Genomic DNA, 22,183 nt, shown 5'->3' with positions numbered 1-22,183 from the left:
TTTTTATAAAAAAAAATAAGTAATATAAAAGACATTTTAGATTTAATCTTGTAAAAAAAACAAGTCACACTTTTAATTTGAATTTTATAATTTTATGCATTGGTAATAATCCTAAATGCACTCTTAGAATTTAACCTACCAATTAAATTAAACCCTAATGAGACTCAATTCTATATGACAAACAATTTTACAAACTCGAATCATTAACACTAAATTATAAATCTACACAACATAAATGAAAAGTCATATTAATTAAGCCTTGTTGTTTTAACCACAAACTATTGATAGAAATAAAAAAATTTACAAAGCTATATCAATTCTTGAACAACTAAGCTTGATTAACCTTCCTATTATTATAGACTCATAATATATGCACTTATAATTTTTTTTATTAAACAGTTTATATCAAGAAAAACAATTTTTAGTTTTTTTCATATATATATATGATAAAACATCTACATATCAAATACTATACAACATTCTATTTGAAAGAAAATCCTTAAGTGCATGGACTAATGAGTGTGAGATTATTTTTAATTTAATGAGTGGTTTTAAGTTTGAATCTATGTAATTATGTTAAATAATGAGAGAAAGAATTTTGTAACATGTCTATACCATAGTAATTTATTAGTTCGAATGTTATTGTCTTCCACAGAAAAGATGCTTGTGATAAAAAGGAAACAACGATTCTATTTGAAAGGGGGGAAACTTTCCGCTATATGTTGTTTTTAGCACAATTGAATTGATTTTCTAAACAAGGCGCAAAGGTTCTGTATATAACCCATGCGAGTAATAGGTGTTTGGTAAACTAGCAATTCTACATGTAGCTAGCTAGACTTGGAACTTATAAGAAGAATGCTACAAGGACTCTCTCAAAAACTCTGTTTGGGAAACCCTCTCTCTCTCATATTGGTCCACCTCATCTAATTTTTTACATGTCTTACTTGTCCATCGGTTCCACATATTTATTCAATTTTTCTTTAATTTTATTACTATTTTTACGGAGACTGAAATCGTTGATTTCTTAAGCAGCAAAATACCTCAATCTCTATCTATCATCTTTGAAAGACTCGCACGACAAGTTCTTTCAGACTCTCAAAGATAAAATGAGCGAGCACAAATATACTACGGTTGATGTCACGGGAAGTCGCAATAAAAAACGTGTACATGAAGTTGTTGGGGGAGAGGGCGGTGATCTTGCACCATCAGAACACCACAAAGTGGAAGATTTCAATTTTGGGAATAGAGAAAAACAGGGCACGTGCAACGTGGTTGGCATTGACGTGAAGAGCTTGATTTATAGTGATCATAAATGCTTCGTTGAAATTCAAAGTTTTAAAAATATTATGAATGCTTTCTTCAGATTAAGTAATTATATTTAAATTAATAATTTCAATTATCTAAAAATTATTATAAAGGCTTCCTTAAAATTGTAAACTTTAAAAATATTATAAATACTTTTTTAATATTGAGAATAGTTGTGTGTAAATTAGTAATTTTAAATTAAGTAATTTTTTTTAACATTATTATAAAATTTTAAAAGATGTTATAAATTTTTAATTTAAATTGAGAATATTTGAAATTAAATAATTAAATTCATATTTACTAGTTAAAAAATTGTTTAAAATATTTTTCTTGAAAAATTATTTTATCAAGTAATAAATGTGGTATTTGATCAAATTTAACACATGTCAATGTGAATATAAATTGCCTTTTTTTCAATAACATAAAAAATTAATTAAATTATTAATATATTTTTTATATAATCCAAAAAAAGTTATCCCTCCAAGTGTATCTTTTGGATACTATCTAGTATTGTATTATATATGGACATACATATCATCATGATTTGCCTAAAATAATGTATTTAATACCTGGTTAAAACGATGCACTGCTATAAAAAATAAACTTATTTAATAATAAAATTCACCTTTATTGAGAAATATTTATATATTTTATACATATCATATATAAAGAAATCATTTATAAACATACCAAAATTCACCACAAATAAACTAATTAAAGAGTAATTGAAAAAAGTGTAAGAATGTATTAATACTTAATAGAGAATAATTGAGAATAGTGTAAGAGTGTGTATGAACAGAATCCATTAACACCATGTTTAAATGATTAAACTTACACCAAATATTGGCCATAGAGGTTTTAAATTCCTCAGTTAAAATTATAAAAGTAAAAACCATATCACGTGTCTCATCTTGATGGGTGACGTTACATGTGTGATTATTTGTTGCTATTACCAAGGTCTTTAAAATCACCGGTGAATGGATCGATTTTACATTTTTTAATATTATATAATATTTTAAGTAATAAAATAATATACAATTATAAAAAAAATTAGGATCTAAAAAATTATAAATTGGAATAAATAATTAAATTATATGTTTATAAGATAAAATTAAAAATAATTGACAAAATAATTAATGTTTTTATTTAAAGTATTTTAGTTTAGATTAAATTAAAACAATTGAAAAAAAAAATGCACCAGTTTTGGACCTGTTCAACCTGTTCTTATCGGGTTCTGAAATGTTCCAGCCTTTTGAAATGTCCATATAGGTTACTAAACCAATTCTTAATTGGACCGGTTAAACCATCCAATCCAATCTAATTTTCAAAACATTGTTTATTACTTGTCTCAGTTCTGTCAAATAAAATCAATTCAAGTTGCATTTCCTTTGCAATTTTGGCTCTGTAACAATTAAGTTGGTCAAGTGTTGCCCTGTTTATGCATGGTGCAGTGGTGGATTTTGTTAGAGCTTGTTTTATAACTGTGATTAACATTTTGATTGGTTAAATTATTGCCATTACATAGATTTACAATGCCCCAACGGATCAGTTGTATTCATGATAAGCTCTCGTATATCTAAGTCAAGATAATATATTAAAATTGTGTTGCATGGACAGTAAAGTTTATATATTTCGCAAACATATAACATAAGATACTCTTACTTACGTTGAAAGACTAGTGTGGACCTTGTTCACATAACAAAATGCCAAGGAGAAAAAAAAGCCTACTACTGCATAAGTGAATGAACATGATCATTGGCAAGGAAAGGTGAACCAGGAAAGGAATTTAAGATCGCAGTGCAATTATATTGCATTGAACTAAACCGGCAATATATAAAATAACATAGGAACAATCAGATTCCTTGGAGGGGGGATATAATAAATTAGCAAATATTGATTAAGTTATTGCCGCATCGTCTAAACAAACTAGGTTTGTTTGAAAATGTTGATGACTTTGGAAAAGGTTTATCTGAAGGCTTGCTGGTCATCACAACGAGTAGCTCACAAATTTACTATTGCCATCACTCTACCAATTAAACCCAACTGTGAAACAACTTCAGGAATAGACGACTTCTTCATAGCACATTATTCTACTTCAGCCAAATAGTCATCAATTTCGGCCGGTGTCAATACCCTGCAACATTATTAACATGCTATTATTAATCACCTAGTTAAACAATAGAAGTATACGAGGATGATTTTGAAGTTTGAAGTCTAGATTGGTTTAGAATTTAGAAGCAGATAACTTGAAAGTCTCAGTTTTGTGAAGCAATTGTCTTGTACTTTGAAAAACTCTAAATTTATTATTTCAGATTGGACAACCCAAAAATCAACTTAATTAGACTACTGATGACAGAAACCAGAGTCAAGCAAACTAGGTATATTTTAAGTAAATAGATATGCACCTGAATTTTTTATCAGCACCGATTATGCCAATTTCAATGTTTTTTCCTGAGATCTGTCCCTCAAACCTGTGAAACACACACAAAAGAAAACAGGAGAGAAAATTTGAGAAACATTTCAAAAGACTAAGCAAATACCACACGAGTTCCAAAAATACAGTAGCAGGTGAGAATAAAAAACAATAACATAAAAACTGTCAATAAAGGGAAATAAGAACAGGCATAACTCCCTGTCATTACCAAAGTTATTAATGTAATAAGCTTGATTTAAAACTTGCAAGAATAAAGCCAGTAGATGTGAAGACGGTTTGGAGGGATGTGCCACAGGTAAATGTCAAGATAACTATTTGCTTAAATAGCCCAGATATGATTAGCCTCAATATTCTCATATGAACCTAAATTAGCCAAAATCTTAGATGCATTTTCCTCCCCAACACAATATTTGTGAGACACAAGCTATCATGCATTACTACTTATGGTAGGAGAATAAAATTTGACCAAAAAGAGATGAAAATAACCAAATAATATAAAATAACTTTTAGTGCATAAACTTAAAATGGCATGCTCCTACCCTTCCTTCAAAGTCAATATTGATGTGTGGACTGCATCATCAAGCTCCATATCATCTGTGTACCTGTAAGTGGACAATCAAGTCAACCATAGAAATGATAGGGAAAATGAAATGAAGTAAAACTAATGCAACTCAAATCACTCAAAGAAATATTATATAATCATAATAGAAAAAAAGTTTCAAACCACAAAATTGACAACTTTTGAAGATATGCATTTTTTTTTGGTAAGGCAAGAGATGCATTAAAATAGACACAACATACAAATCTATTTATAATAATAATATATAAAATAATTTCTAAAGTGTGCATTCATGAATCTATCACTTCAGCTATTATGGATTATGATTCCTCTCAAGATTACAACATCAATGTATCGTTAGCAACCATCTGAGCCATCTCAGCATATTTAAAGGATTTTTAAGCTCTCGTTAAGTAACTTTTGAGTATCTTAACAATCATTAATTATTGTGTCACCTCATCATACATTAATGGTTAATGGTCAGCATTGACAGTTTTCATAGATTTTATCAGTAACTACAAGGGTGTGGGCCACAGCACATAATGGACACAACACAAAAACAAATTCTGATTCACTTCACACATGCTTTTGCTTGCAGAACTACTATTGATGAAAAGCTTACCTCTTCTCAAGAAACGTCTTTGCATTCGAAACATTTTTCCCCATAGCAGAAGCTTTCCAAGAAAAATATGAACCCGATGGATCCACCTACAGAAAAAACAAATCACATCAAATCACAACCTTCGATTCCCTCTATTACAAATGGTACTCATATATATATATATATATATATATATATAGTATCTGCTGTTTCATAGACAGTTGGCATAAGTAGCTTAACTACTTCCTTATAGAACTAACTAAGGAGTGTGCAGTTGAGTAACTGCACCTCTTAAAATATACTCTAATACAAAGAGATCCAAGTAGCCAAGTACAAATGCATTGAATACACAAATGTCTAGATGCATAGTGATATAGACAACCAATTTTCTGAGCACACATTTGAATTTGAACTCACATAAATCAATGAGCAAAGCAAAACGAATTCAGGTGAAGCAAAACAAGATATCATAGAATTTATGTAATTAAAGTATAAAGTCTTTTGAGAATCTAAGGAGCACTTATTCATTTCACTGATGAATGAGGTTCTGAAGTCTAGACTTGTTACATACAGTCTGTACTCTACATATGACAGCTAAACATACAGAGTTCAAGTTCCAACAAACGGTTAGACAATGCAATGTAATCACAAACTAATGTTGCAAGTGATGGTCATTTACCAGGGTTTAAACATTACAAGAATTACATCAAAAAACAAATGTTTACACACCTGATATAATTGTGGTCCATTATCATCAAATCCAGCAACAAGCAGTGACACTCCAAAAGGCCTAACACCACTATCAGGACCAAAACAGAAATGTCAGAATTCAAAACATGATAAAGGGCAACAATGGAAAGTAAACATAGTTGGGTGTATACAAAATAATCCCAGGGGATTTATTGAGATGCTTATTAAGGATTTATCTACTATAAAGATCTGTCTAATTTTGACATGAAATTTCTATATGGATGACAATATGACCAATTTATCTAACATATACCTCCAGAGGAAAAGGAAACAATTAGAGTAACACTTCAATCAATATTAATTCATGCTGGTTCTTTTCAGAAAGATAAGGCCGTTCTAGGCACCTAGGTTTATACTAATTCCAAGCTTCCAATTTCCAGAAATTATATTCATGTTCCAAAAGCTAATGATAATTATGACTATGGCAAATCATTCCCTTGGCATTTAATTACAACAAGTAATCCCCCTCAACAATCCAAGCCATCTGAATCATGTTCACTGGAATGGAGAATTTCAAAAAAATTAGTTTATTATAAAAAAATATTCTGTCAAGAAGAGAATCAGTAGCAACAAAATTCTGGTGAGAGGATGACAAGGAAGAAAAAACAATAAACAGAGCTAGAACTCACTCAGATTTAAGGGATCCAATAGCCAAAGACTATACATGAATTATACCCTTGAGTATTTTCATCCCCACTTTTCTTTTGGAATTTTTTTCTTTCTTTTTATTGGGAGGGGGGTTCATGTATATGCATGAAATAAGCTTCTATGTTGTGCGTAGACAGGGTACATTTTAGTGGTCAAAACATATCTCAAAGAGTGATCAGTTTACAAAGAAATAATTACCCAGACTGAGTAAATTCCTGCATTACAGCGGCAACTTCCCTAACAAGTTGAGTGACAGGAATGGGTTCCTGTAAATTTCAATTATATTATCACTTATCAGATATAGCCACTTCACAAATGATCCAACATAGAATACCAAAAGCAAACAGAAAGAACAAGAAAAAGAAGAGCATGTGTAAATTCATAAAAGATTATAGGTAGTGCATAATTCTTATACTTTTAGTTACAACAAACTTCATTAATGACTAAGTACTCAAAACTCTTGAGAAAAAGAAAAACAAATGTTCTAGGGAAAATCTAATCAATATATGACAATCAACATTAACAGGCAGTACATCCTACAAACAAGAATTACAAAATTCACTGGTGGAAAAAGTAAGGTGACATTAATAATTCTTGGCAATAGAAAATATATGATACATAATTGTAACTATTCTCTCATAAAAACAATTGTATACTGCATGAGTATAAGACTCAATTTAAGAAAGAAATAATGAGATTCTTCTATTTGACAGCATAAATAGCACTTTAACAGCCAGTACTTAATCAAAGATATTAAATCTGCAACTATTTGTAACTTTCAAAGTATTTCATTTATCCCTTCAAATAAGCAACAAAACCTGACTTTCTGGAAGAATATAATAGACTTGAGCATAAATAAATAAACTAATTTAAAAAAAAAAAAAAAACTGAAGTGATTCTCTAGTGCCCATCCAAGTCCTCAATAATTAACTATTAGGCAAAAGGAGTTACTATAGGCACTGATTCCTTTGCTAGTCTACATAAAATCTAAGAATGGGTAATTAAAAAAATTAAGTACAAAATTTGTGCTCAATAGAGATTGAATGTAACACTGACTGTAGTAGTTTGCCTATCTTAGTTATGTTTTAGTGACTACTTTTGATGAATCCTATTATAATAGATGAATAGATGAATACAAACAATCAGTACAATTATAGAATTTTAAACCCGTTCTCATCCTAGACATCCTTTCATCACATCTAGCTTGGACAAACCATTGACTTTAGTAGTTTGTCCATCTTAATCATATATAGAATTTTATACTTTATTTTTCCTCAAAAAATATCCTTTTATTATAACAAAGAATGAAGATGCTCAATACAAGAAGGACCATAATATAAATTAAGCCCATCAATCTGTTCAAGTGTTACAAACACAGAGAGAGTTGTACAAAAAATAAACACTCTAGAATGACTCTTTCAGTAAAAAAAAAACATGCATTGCATGAAAAATAATGAAAACTACATACAGATGTCTAACAAAGTAACAATCATTGAGATCCATTACAATACCAAGATCCAAAGAGAAGCTGACATTATTAGATGAATCATCTCAACTAAATCTAAGCATAACAAGAACTCAGTAGTAAGAAAAAAAAATGTGTTGGATAGAATTTGGTATACCATACTTTATATAACCGATGATACTGCTCAGCTTGTTTCCTGCTTTTTCGAACCAAAACTCGAAAATCGGGACCCATGCCACTGAAACAACAAAGACTAGATTTAGGTCTAGTAAATAAGATATTTGCAAGACAAGTTAAGGATACATAATTATTTCTATTTACCAAAAGCTTAACAGAAATAGAAAAAGGTAGACTAAGCCTGGTTATGAAGTTTCAAATTAAACATCAGAAAATAAGTTATTTCAACAGTTTATCTCTTTCGAAGTGCAAAAAGAGAACAGAAAGTGAATTTTTATCTTTATTTTATATTTCAACAGTCAAGTCTCTCTTGCTGGTTGAATCCAGTAAATCTATTTCATTAGGGAATCTATTGAAATCCTAAAGCAGTCAGCCATCATCTATTCATATATAAAGACAATGCAGATTAACAGTCTGGCACATGCAAGTATGCTTTATGTATACTTCTGTCTGTTTACATCAGTATACAGGCAATAGTTAGTTGTTATCATTGACAACACTTTTTCTTATATTTTGACTGAAATAAATATTTCCATCCAGTAAGTCTTTAATCAGTTTTAAGTGTGACATGTCAATTTCTATTTCATACTTCCTTATAAAAAATGTTTCCCCAAAATAGCTGTTCCATGTTCCTAATCCCTCTCACCTTAGTTGTTGATATGTCTAGATAACTTAAGTGGTATCTCATGTTTAAGAACACATTCTAAGCTATACCATCAATTTTCATAATGCATAACCACTATCAGGATACAATGAATTAATGATGTTAATATATTTAACATAAAATGATTTAAATATGTAAAAAGAAACAAACCTATATACGACACCTATATTTGGTGTTAATAACTGAATTTTCTGGACCTGCAATCAAACATAACAAAGAATAAATATAAATAATGCATCGTGAATTAAATGACTTCAAAAAAATTTAAAAGCATATTGAAAATCTGCTTGAAAAAACTACATAAAAGATTGTTTATCAATGGCCAGACTTTGAAGCATCCTTAACTATCTAACTATAACAGGAACATCATTCTTCTTAGCAAATATTTTTCAAAGAAAAGTAAAGCAAAACAAATTAAACAATGCTATACTATAGTAATAGGAAGACAAGGCAGTATTAACAAAATGGAATGCTCCATACGAACAAGCAGCAGATTCTTGTAAGGTACTAAAATCATTAAATATCCAATAGAAGTAGTTTATCAGTCAGCATAAATTTGAAAACAATATTGTACACATGTACACAGATATATCTAATCAAAGATATAGATATGAATAGATGTGCATTTATATATTATTTTAAGCATACAAATAGAGTGATTGAAGTTGTTAAAACCATGTACAAATCACCGGTAGGGTCACCAAGGATTTTGCTATATTGAATATTTGGATAGGACAATTTTATAATTTTTTTACATGTGTTAAGATTACATATTATTCTGTTATTTATGATTAGATAGTAATAAGTGATTTAGTCCTTATTACTCATTATTAGATTGATCCTATATAATCAATACTGATCGTATTTACTCATTATAAATAAAGGCTTAGTGTGGGCATCCAAGACACACAACATTACACAGTAAACACTGTTATAACATGAATAATGAACAAAAAAGGATCTAATAACGGAAAATAAACTCACTGATGTTTCATCAACCAATATAGATGGCAATTTCTTCTCGGTGGCAATGACAACTCCATTTGCAGCTGCAAAAATTAAAAACCAAACATATAATTACAACTACAACATACATTACAGGATTCAAACCATCTACAAGACACGAGAACCCAACGAAGCACAGAGAGTAAATATTACAAACAATAGCAGACATAGATTTTAGCAAACAAAATGGACCCCCAAGATGGAAAATAAGTTACAACAAAATACAAGATTAAGTCACATACTTAGAAATCTGTAACTCTAGCATCCTCTAAAAGCCTACTCGACCCAAGAAATTTGATATTTAAGAGAGCACTATTTTCCCAAAACAGAACTTGACTACCCATCATGTCAAAGCCCCTTGAATGGCCTAACAAGCCTTTCTGTACCAAAACAATATTCTGCCCATCTAGATATAAGCTCATTTTTCAACCTTGGGGGAAAAAGAAAACCTGTCATTTTTCTTTCTTTCTTATAATAATCTGACACTGAGATGATACTGCATTTGGAACAAGGAAACAAAACAAGAACATAATACTTATCCAACCCATACAAGTTTCTTCAGTGATCTTTCTACACACGGACAAACAAAGAAAGGTCAAACTTAATAATATATCATAGACGCATACACCATCACTCCAGTTTCTGTCTATTTACAGCACCCACGGCTATCTCAATCCCACTAAACTTGCTCATAAATCCCAGAACACTTATGAAAACTAAGGCCTCAAATTCAAAACCTAAAGCTGCTTTAGCATCCTAATCCCAGGTACCTCACTGAACAAATCTAAGTCCCATATCCCAGAACCCACCCAGTTAATTTAAGTTATCAAAAACAATAAGAAATGCAACAAAACAACTCAACACAACAAAATGTACTTTATTCAAATTGAAAAGATGAGTCAACAGAAACACTGAAAAGAGAGGGTCATAAACAGATCCAGCCCAGAGGCAGAGTTGATCAATCAATTACCTTTTATTCCCAAAGACGTCTGTCCAGAGCCAACAGCTGTCAAGGCATGCTCAATCTGAACAAGCTTTCCAGAAGGGCTGTTCCACAACACAACACAATTAGTTGAAACCACACACCACACCATTCTCTTCATAAACAAAAATCAAATCAAATTACTTAAATCAGTAAGAACAATACCTAAATGTGGTGAGAGAAAACGAATACTGACTATCCCCCATGATAAACCGCACAAGAAACTGCAAACCTTATACCCAACACCGCAGAAATTGAAACGAAAGCAAATACGAATTTAAAATATAGAAATAAAAGGGTTCACTTCAGTAGTTGAAAAGAAAAAAAGAAAAAAGAAATAAAGGCAAAACGATTCGTTTAGTGGCACATAAAAACCACGAGAGCAAAGTGTTGCTTTTCGGAACTGAACAATAGAAATCGCAGAGAATATGAAAAATAAAATACTTACTGGACTAGGTTTCGGGGCTGCGCTGGCGACTCAGGGTTTCGAGGCTGCGATGATGGGGTGAGGAAGTGAGTTCGGGTTTCGACTTTCGTGTTCGGGAGGCCACAAACAAGGGCGTTAGGCTGAAAATGACGCCGTTTTGGTGAATTTTTTTTTATAAATAAAATAATATTCAGTTTGTGATTTAAAAAAGAATTTTGATCCACTCTTAAATGTAAATATGTGAAATAAAATATATCTCGAACAAGAAAATAATAGTTTAGAGATAGTGAAAATTCTATTATTATTTCCAATAAGAATAACTTATTTATAGGTAAAAAGAAAATTGAGAAAATTATAAAAGATAAATATAGATAAGAAAAATTATAAAAGATATAAAAAGACACAAGTAGGAAAAACTTGTTGGATAAAAACTTAATTGAAGGAAAAAGAGTATATCATTTTTCAATACATAATCATCTTAAGACAACCAAATTCAATCTTGTGAGTCAGTTACTCAAAAATTTTTCTTGGTAATGACTTTATAAAGAAATATTTTAGATTCTCACCTAAATAAACTTGTTGAACATTTATATCACCATTCTTTTGAAAATCATGGATAAAAAAGAACTTGGATAAAATATGTTTTATTCTATCTTTTTTTATGTATTATTCTTTCAACTAAACAATACATGTAACTTATCTTCATATGTGATCGTTGATGCAATTCTTTCTCATGTTGAGCTAAAATTTATACATGATTAGTTGATGTGTCTAGTTTGGCTTATTTCACATATTGCCGTGAAATTGTTGTATCACCTCATGTAATCTTATCTTGTATTATTATGAGGATCTAACAAATAACCTCTAAAGTAAAAAGTACATACTTAAATGTCTTTGTATTGGTCAAGAATAATATTTTGTTACTGAATGAATAGGAAATGATACATCAAGTTGTGAATGCATAGTAAGATACATTAATGTTTCAATAACACATTATTAGAAAATAAGTTTTTAACATTGGTTGTTTTGGACTTTCAACATCGATTTTTAATCGTTGTTGAAACCACCGACATTAAAATTATCAATGTTGACATCAGTTTTCATAAAACCGATGTTAAGATACACTACACAACATCGATTTTTAAGCAACAAAACAAAGAATGTAAAATATGCAAAAATCGATGTTGTATAATAAGCACCAAAACCAAAAAATGTAAAATATGCAAAAAAAATATCAATTTTTCTAAAAATTGATGTAGTTTTTTTAATTTTTTTAATATTCTGTCTATTTTTTTAATATTACTCAAACTTGGAAATTAAAAAATAGACCAATCAGGTAGTTGCACAGTACACGGTTTTATATTATTATTGAATAATTACTATCAATTATAAGAAATAGTTAAAGAAAACAATAATGTCAATACATAAAATCATCTACTATAACTGAATCTAATTATACATAACTATACAATTGTAAAATTTCTTAAACACCTAGTGTTTCATTTTTAATTCTGAGACAACATCTTGTCCACTGAATGTGAATTGTCTTTATTCTCTTTGGTTTCATTGGTCTTGGATCATTAAAATACTGCATGATATAATAAAATATAACTTAATCATTATAAATAATAACAAGTATAACAAATGAAATTAGTTTTGAAGTAAACAATTACCAATTTTCAATTATCCTTGAAACCTCATAGGACTATTATTGACATCCTATGCATCACATAATAACTGCATTCAGTGCTTCCTCTTTGCTTATTACACTAAATTCAATAAGATATTCAAAGTTAATCAAAAATTAATGTACACAATAATAAAATGTAATTTTAAGACATCAACCATTGTTTAAATGACTTACTTTAATTGGAATCCATTTAGCAGTAGCCTTGGATTTACTTCCTTGAATATCGTTGAATCCCTTCAAAGCACTAGTTAAGAGAAACATACATGCATATTGTACAATTTAAATATTGATGTCTTACAAATGATAAAGTAAATGTCTTACAACTGACATGTTAATAATTCTTTTCAAGTAGTTATCAGGCTTATTGTGCAAGGAACAAAACCAGATCACAGCATTGTCCTTAGGACATATAACAACCAGTTGCCAATGTGCATTGCATTGGAGAACATTAAGTTATTATAGTGCATACATTATTTAAATTTATTTGTTCATTTTTACTTACCCATTCAAGTAGGCTCCTAAGTAGACATCTCTTTGTGAATTCTGCATCCATTTCTTAATATAATCCTTAGATTCAATTTGTGATTGCCCAAATCTCTGTATGGATTGTGGTTCAAGGAATCCATACATAAAGACAATTCCCGATTGTAGACTTAACTCATTCATATGCCTATTGTTGTTAAAATAAAGTAAATTATGCATCAATTTAAAACAATCAGTTATGTAATGGACTGTAATGTAAAGTGACTTATAGAATCCACATTTGTATAATAGAGATGTTGAGACATTGACCACCGTGTGTTATTTCATAAAGATTTTCATGCTTTATGAATGTCATCATTATGCACCCCAAACATAGTTGAATCCTACAACACCTGCATAGACTTGAGGAAAAGCTGTGGAATCGTCAATGTCATCTGGTATAGGGGATCGTCATTAGGTTCCGACCTATCTATAGGTTTCGCCGATCCCTCAGGTCTCTATTTATCATACACAGTTAATAAACATAAGTCAATGACAGTCAACACTTTATTTGTAACAAATCCTTTTTTTAATAATAACAAACACAACAAAAAGAAATACTTGTTCTGAAAAAGGTTGTACAAGATGTGTCGCCCAAGCAAGGAAGGTGTTAAGGGTCCGTCCTACTAATTGAACCTCTTGAGTGGATACAGGGATGCGAGCATCAGCATCTCGAACTTCCTCAACATCGACCCTTACTTGATCATTGCCCAAAGGGATGTTGTGGATGGTTGTCGACCCCTCATAAACTCTTCCAAAGGCAATCGGGTGGGGAGGATAATCATCAACATACAACTCACATTTGTCTTATGCACACGTGTTTGGGTCCTACCTCGAGGTATCGACACAACTTTCCTTTGTGCTGACATGGGTAGCAGAAGGACCAACCCCAAGCTTAGGAGGCAGTACGAGTCTCTGGGGTTGCATCTGAGACTGCATCTTGCTTAAGGACAACATTAGTTGTCGAGTCACTTTTTCAATGATCGACTGCTCCAGCTCGTCCCTGATTTTCTATGCCAGTTGCTCAGTAATATTTTTTGTTAATTGATGCAGCTCTTCTATGTAGATTGACATAGAAGTGCATGAGCTTGCTGAAGTCGGTCAAAAGTATTGTCTGATTATCACACTAGCTCTAGCAGCATGGACACGACCAAAGTGCTCTGGTCACCCAATGGCATTAGTTACTACATCTTGACGTCAATGGGTGACAAAGCTTCCCTGTGCTGACTGCTCTTCAAAGGAATCCTACAATTAACAAAATACTACATGAGTTTACAGACAACTATTGTTATTATAAAAATTAACCAGTGAAATAAAAAATAACTTACAATCCTATTTGCAATTTTGTGTGCCGCCTCAGATATCATCTAACCAGATTTTTTGGTGCGAGGCATCTTCCACTCATGTGTTGTCTAATGGGAGATGGAGGATTAAGGATTGTTTCTGTGCTCCTGGATTGGGTTGCTTGCTCCAATCATTTCTTTTGTTTTTCCTCCATTAACTTTTCTTCTAGTAAATCATAACCCCTACGAGACAACATGTGAAGGGAAATGCTTAGTTTCTAGATGGCCTAAGCCTTCTTTCTAACATCCTGCCACAATTAGACAAAAACTTGTCAACAAAATATGCTTGAAAATAATGCATAACTGTCAAATTCATAAACAATGCAATTCAACTAACCTCTCAAGGAGGGACCCAACGACTTTGACAAAATTGGTTCCACTTTTCTTTGCTGATATTATACGTCTCACAAATAGTGTCATCGTCCTCCTCCTTGCCTTCTGCCAGAGCCCATTTGGAGGTCAAATCTGACTTAAACTGCCTCCATCATTCTCTTACCATCTTAAGGATTTTCTTCTTCGTCCTTTGGACAAACGCTTCTGGAATATCAAATTCAGCCTAAGATACAAAATAACATTCAACATTTTAAGATTTTTAGTACAACCAATTACAATAACATTCAACATTTAATTCAAATACTTGAATGTCCTCCCAGATTAAATCCTTCTGAGTTGTAGGAACTTCTTTCCAGTTAACAAATGTAACATCCACCTTGTCTCGTGCGACGACCCCCAAATACGTCCTTAATTTCTTTATGTGGGGACCATCAGCTTTCCCAGTGGTAGGATCCACATGAACCTTTGGTCTCTCTATCTCGATAGGTCTGGTAGCCAATGATCCGAGCCTTGTTGCTTTTCTAGTCTTCTTCGGCATAAACAACGAAGGTGCTGACTCAGGAGGAGGAAGGGAGCTCGGTGGTGTAGTCATGTGCTTGTTAAAAAACAACATTAATTAAATTCAACTCAAAAGTATAGTAAGTTATGTAATTGTAAATATGGAAACAATTAATATATAAAAATATTACATTGTACGATGTTAATTAATTCTCCTTCATCATGATCATTATAATTTGCATGGATGTCGTCAACTTCTTCTTCTCCATTGACGTTAGATATTTGTGTGGAGAAAGGAGTGAGACAAGTATCAAGGGTTGAATCATCATCTTCAGATTAAGACCAATGGTTTTTTCATGTAGAACCATTGACCACCTTTCATCACAAGGATCTTGAACATAAAACACCATTTTAGTTTGTTTTGCCATGGTGAAAGGCGCGCTCATTATAATAAGCTAGCTTCTTTAGATCTACCAAAGTAAATTTGAAATCATCAGTTCACACACTGATATTGCTATCAACCCATTTACACTTTAAAACACACACAACAAATTTAACATCATTAAGCTATTAGATTTCTTCAATGACTCCAAAGTAAGGCATGGACGCCAGACGAGGATTGTCATCATGTACAATAGCAAAGTGTTGAGATTCAGCCCTAAGACTAACCCTACTGTTTTGCATTATACTCTTGTCATCTTGTGATTTGGTTTAAAATGAATACTTGTTGATATTGTATCCTTGCCAACTTTTAACATTTCTTTTAGGCCCATCTGCTAACTTCTTTAACATTTCAGAAGCATTATCGTCACCAAAGGTTGTATCTTTAAACCAATTTAGGAAAGTCTTGTTATGCTCTTTCTACACCCTATTATTGGTCATTTTTAAGTTACTTTCCTTTACTAAGGCTTTGTGACGAACCATGTATGACAGAACTTTATTACTGTTATTCAGTATATACAAATGAGCTTGTTGCAATTCCTTTAGACCAACCCTTGTGAACCCTTACCTCCCACTCTTTCGTCATGTCGAGACTTGGGAAGCCCAACAGGCTTTGCCTTTTCAATGTACTTTGAACAAAATTCAATAGCTTCTTTTGCAATGTACCTTTCAACAATGGATGCTTCAAGATGATGTAGATTCTTTGTATACCCTTTTAAGATCTTCATGTATCGCTTAACCAGGTACATCCACAGTAAATAAATAGGACCATTTAATTTCCCTCACCAAATGAACAATTAAGTGAACCATGATGTTGAAAAATGAAGGAGGAAAATACATCTCCAACTGACACAAGATAATAATAGCCTCACTTTCCAAGTTATCTAACTTTACAAGGTCAATAACTTTGTTACAAATGGCATTGAAGAAAAAGCACAGGTGAGTTATGACATGTTTCACTTTGTTAGGAAAAATGTCTTGAATCGCCATGACTAACAGTTGTTGCATCAAGATGTGGCAATCATGAGACTTTAAGCCAACTAATTTCAAATCTTTCAATTGCACAAGACTCTTAATATTTGAATAGTATCCCTTTGGCACTTTGACACGATATAGACATTGACAAAAAGTTGTCTTCTTCTTTCTTGACAAAGTATGACATGTAGCAGACAAGTATATTTTCTTACCATCAGACCTGGATGTAACTAGTCACGTATACCATCTCATCTAGATCTTGACGAGTATTCAAACCATTCTTTATCTTTCCTTGAATGTTAAGAAGCATGCTGATGACACTATCACTCACATTTTTCTCCACATGCATAACATCGATACAATGTCTAACATCTAGATCGAACCAGTATGGAAGATCAAACTATATCAACCTCTTCTTCCACATGCAAATTTTAATTGTCAGCTTCTTTTGGGTCTTTCCAAATATAGTATTGATGTCCTTAAACCGCTCAAGAATATGTTGACCAGTTAATGGTATCAGCGCACTTTCATGCTCTTAACTTCCATTAAAATCTTTTTTAATCATTGGCAAGGGTGATAAGGTTTTAGAAAACGTCGATGCCAAGTGTATACTATTTTTCTTTCATGTTTCAGTTGTACGTAGCTTGTGTCTTCTTCACATATAGGGCATGCATGATGACCCTTAACACTTTATCCACTCAAATTCCCGTATGCTAGAAAGTCATTAATGGTACAAATTAGCATTCCATGCAACTTGAATGTCTCATTTCGATACCCATCAAACACAACAACCGCCTTGTCCCACAACTTTGTTAAGTCTTCAATCAAGGGATTAAGATAAACATCGATGTCATTTCCTAGTTGTCCTAGGCCTGATATCATCATGGACAACATCATTTATTTTCTCTTCATGCATAACCAAGGCTCATGTGACTTGCATTCATCCAACTGTGATCCATCTAATTAATAACTCTGTGATACTCACAAAGTTATTTCATGCATGAAAATCTCACCTTTTTTCATTGAAGGTGTGACCCTATACCATTCAGGAATACATCTTTTTATAGTAGATTCATACATAAAGGCTAACTTTCTTTTCTTAGATTTAACGAAATTTTAGCAACATTTCGCATTAATCTCCAAGTACACGACATGAAAGATGACATGAATTTCACCACAATCAAGTATGCACTCAGAGAACAAAGTGAAATGCACTATACCGAAATTTCATCAAATTTAAGAAAAGAAAGTTAACCTATACATATGAATCTACTATAAAAAATGACTATTCCCAAACTATCCAAATAGAAAATTCAAGATTCAATACAATAATTAATCTAAACTGTCTGGAAGAATCATTGTATTGAATCTCAAATAGGAATCTAAGGTTCACTCATGATGAACATTAATTGTATATAAAGCAATAATCACATAAAATAAGTTATAAAAGCATTCATAACAAAAAAGACCATCAAAAGTTTAGGAAAGACATTCATACCTATGAAGATGGTTACTAATAATAACAATCAATGTCGTGATGACGATGCAAACAACAAAAGGAAAAGTTCCTACAAATTACAATTACCACTATAAAATGTTATTTAAAGGGACTGAAATAAAAAACAAAAATATTTAAAGGACTAAAATAAAAATAATACTCATATTTTATAGGGACCAAAATGTTATTTAAGCCTAAAATAAATTATAAAATTATAAAATATTTTCATCAGGTGAAATGATATTTATATTATTATTTTGATAATTATAAAAAATTCAAATAATTTGTATGAATTCTTAAATTTAAATTAATTGTTCTTTTATACACTAAAAATTTGTAGGATAGGTTTGGAAGGTACATGGTTTGTGAGAATATGTGCTAAAATATATTATTGGAGGACAGTTGAAGGATTAGCATGAGGGTAGTTAGTGCGGTGAGAATAAGGGCCTACTTCTAATTTTAAATACTACTTTAATTAGCATGTTGTTATATTGGTGGATTATGACATGTAACTATTGGGAGAATATAGAATTTGCCTAATATGTGGTGGATGTTGTGAACAGATGTGGTTCATATATATATATATATATATATATAACAACTCAAGCAAAAAAGTTGAAAACGTTGCTTCACTTGCACATAGGAACAAGAAGACAATAAACAACAATGGAGATTGATCTCCATATTACCCATGCTCTTCATTCTCCCTTTTTTTTCTTATGTCCAGTGATAAAAAGGTTGAAGCCTTGAAGGAGAGGTTATTTTAGAAAGAGAAAAGTCAATAAAAGTCACGTGTGTTGGACATGTTTTTTTTATAAAAAAAAAATCATGTTTTACAATTGAATTCACTTGTAGTTTTTTCAAATTGAATTAGGTTTGTTAGTTTTTTCAAGCTCAGGAATGCGTAATATTACTTGTCCAAAAGAGATATATTGTGTATCCAAATAAAGACTCATAAAGAGTTAGAAACTACTAATAAAGAGTAGATAAATTTTGTTCAATAGTAACAACTCAACTATTCAATTTAATAACATAGTATTTAAAAGCATAAAATGTAAGTTTAGAACCTCAGTTTTCTAGTTTTCTACTCTGGCTACTACAATTAATAATTTACCAATGTGATGGTAATTTTGCTGATTCTACTAGTTTTGGAAGGCAACTGTTGCTTTTCATGATAAGTGTGAAAGCATTCAAATTAAAGAATAATGGTTGGAATCACCATCAAGGTACTTGAATTCTTGGTTTGGCCTCCATAAGCTAATATAATATTCTCAATTAAGATACTCTTAGAGAAAGGAAAACAAAATCATTCGAGTTTATAGAATAATAAAAGTATTATTTAAAAGCGTAATTTATATATTCCAACTGCATTTATAAATGTTCTGAAAAATGCATTTATAATTATAATAATAATGAAGGAAAGATCCCAAAGGGATTGCAGGCAAAAAGTTGAAGATTCAAAAGTAGTATCTAAATGTGAATAGGAACCTAAAATTCTAATAACAAGCAAAACAGTGTACAATAAGACTACACAATCATCCAACAACAAACCAAAATAATCCCCACATCTTTGTCCTACAATTGTATTCACTATTCATCACGTCTGTTTCATATGCAATAATAGTAAAAGAAAAATAATCAAGAAAACAAAGGTCACAAGCAAACTACAGACCAAAATGAAAGCCAAGGACTTGAGTTACTCTTGTCCTAACTACTAATGAATTTCAGGTATAAACTCTTGTTTATATTGTTTAGCAGATAATCGATAGTTGCAGCCAAAACCACTTGTTTATATTGTTTACCAGATGATAGATTTGTAATTAAAAGTAAAAAAACAAATGAAAACAAAAGTAAACATGCCATTAAGGAAAATCATTTACCTATGCAGTATGAGGTATATACTCTGCTGAAATGTAAACTTTAAAAAATCATAGTACATACAAAACAAAAGCCAATTTATCAACATAGTCCTTAATAATCTAGAATACTCCACTCCTGCAACTCACTCAGCACCATTTACCACTTCCTTCCTCGGAGTATTGGCACATTGATAAGCAACATTCAAGCATGTAAATCACTCAGAGATTGATAAAGTGTTAAAAAAACAACCCAAAAGACAGAGAGCATCAACATCAATATAGCATCTGTGGACATGGTAAATCAAAGCATCTTTACAATATTCACTGTCCTAGCTTCTCGCTTACCATCACCATCAAAACCAAAGATAAAGTTCTTATTGCTATATGACCACATTGCATTTAGCTAAGACAGAAACAAACATTTGATAACCTAGAACAAAGATTTTACTTGTCGATAATAATACAAACCCCTACCCATCTGAAAACAAAATTTATAGAAGATTGACCTTTCGTGACCTTGTGACCTCATTGTTGCCACAAAGAGCTGTGAGTGAGAGCGAGAGTGGGATCGAGGAGTCATCGCACCGCCGCGAAGAATGAGAGCATGAGAGTGAGAGATGAGGGTTGGAGTGGTTTAGAGTGAGCACGATAAGAGAAGAGACAAATTTATTTAAAAGAAACATGTCAGTTTTTATGAAAACCAATCTTAACATTGGTTTTTCAAAAAATCGATGTTAACGTAGTGATGTTAAAACCATTCTTTCTAGTAGTGACACTAAGACATGGTACTTCAAGACTAAGTACTTCTTCATCCTTTTCTCAAGATCTAGAAGGATCTTAGTTCACATTTAGAGACCTTCAATTATTGTAATGTACAATGAAAGTGATTTCTCATATAAAACCTTTTAAGCACCTTTGTTATATAAGTTTCTTGGTGCACAAAAATTCTACTATTTAAATATTCAATTTCCCAAATAGAACTTTGTGCTTCCTAGGTCCATCATCTCAAATTATTTATTTAATCAATTTATAGTTTTTGAAGCTCTTCAAGAGTTCCAATAATATTTACGCCATCTACATATACAACAATTATGAAAATCTTTTTAGATTTTCGTGAAAATACATAGCAAGTACTCACTAAGTCAATTATACCACATGTGACTTGATTGTTTTAGTCCATATAGAGTATTCATCTTGAGAATAATCATTATTGGGCAAATTATATCCTTTAGAGAGTTTCATGCAAATGTCATTATTAAGAGAATCATTGTTAATAGTGAGAATTGCACTTACTCCTCGACAGAAATATATTTTTACAACAAACAAAGTAATTTTCACTAAATGATTCTATTAACAAATAAATGTTTAAAGATGAGATATAGAATCCATTCTCGATTGTAATTTCTTTTTAATCAAACAAGCAAGTTCATAGTATTCAACTTATCAGAGAATTGTCTACTACTTAATACTTATAATAATATTAATTTTGATAAAGATACCCATAGATAATTATAGTAGTATCATATAAAGGTTTGTAAGATAATTTGCAAGTAGATTTTATGATGATGTTTTCGATTAAAAGTGAATTTCGATAATTATTATGCTTCGATAGTAATTTCAATAATAACTAGAAATAGAGATTAGAAAAGTAAAAGTTTCAAGAAGAAATAGAGATTGAAAAATGTAAAGGGTTTAGAGGTCTTATTTATAAAAGGTTGAAAGGAATACATACATAATAACCTTCTTAACCGGCAACCAATTTCGATGTGAGGCATTGTTGATGTTTGAGTAGTTAAGTGATACGATTCAATCCACCAAAAATTAACAGTTAGAGGTCTTATTTATAAACTTCTAATACCAACAGTCAAATTTTGACACGTGTACAACAATATTTCTAAATACATAGATCTAATACTATTTAATGTCTTTGTGTAACTTCTTTGTAACTGCATAAACTAATATTTCGATTTTCAAAGAAATCCTGCTTTTGAGTGTTTTCCAATCCCA

General features: G+C 31.2%; 1 protein-coding gene across 2 annotated transcripts; it reads right to left on the bottom strand.

Annotated features, from left to right (window-relative positions):
• Positions 1–3,181: 3,181 nt before the first annotated feature.
• LOC100807110 (proteasome subunit alpha type-2-A) lies at positions 3,182–11,195 on the bottom strand. Of its 2 annotated transcripts, none has more exons than XM_003516858.5 (12): positions 11,039–11,195; positions 10,756–10,822; positions 10,579–10,655; positions 9,588–9,652; positions 8,754–8,800; positions 7,925–8,000; positions 6,496–6,563; positions 5,629–5,698; positions 4,921–5,006; positions 4,279–4,341; positions 3,711–3,776; positions 3,182–3,439 (listed from the first exon to the last, which is right to left on the bottom strand). In XM_003516858.5, exons 2-12 carry the CDS (start codon positions 10,794–10,796, stop codon positions 3,391–3,393), a joined length of 708 nt encoding a protein of 235 aa, XP_003516906.1. In that variant the 5' UTR covers positions 10,797–10,822; positions 11,039–11,195; the 3' UTR covers positions 3,182–3,390. The 2 variants fall into 2 exon arrangements, with proteins under 2 accessions (XP_003516906.1, XP_014629940.1); XM_014774454.3 differs by having other exon boundaries at positions 10,756–10,814; positions 11,039–11,163.
• Positions 11,196–22,183: the final 10,988 nt, after the last annotated feature.

This window comes from Glycine max, chromosome 1 (genome assembly GCF_000004515.6).
Source record: "Glycine max cultivar Williams 82 chromosome 1, Glycine_max_v4.0, whole genome shotgun sequence".
In the NCBI taxonomy this organism is placed as follows: Eukaryota; Viridiplantae; Streptophyta; class Magnoliopsida; order Fabales; family Fabaceae; genus Glycine; species Glycine max.
Note: the sequence above shows the minus strand (reverse complement) of the source record. Positions and strands in the feature narration are given on the sequence as shown.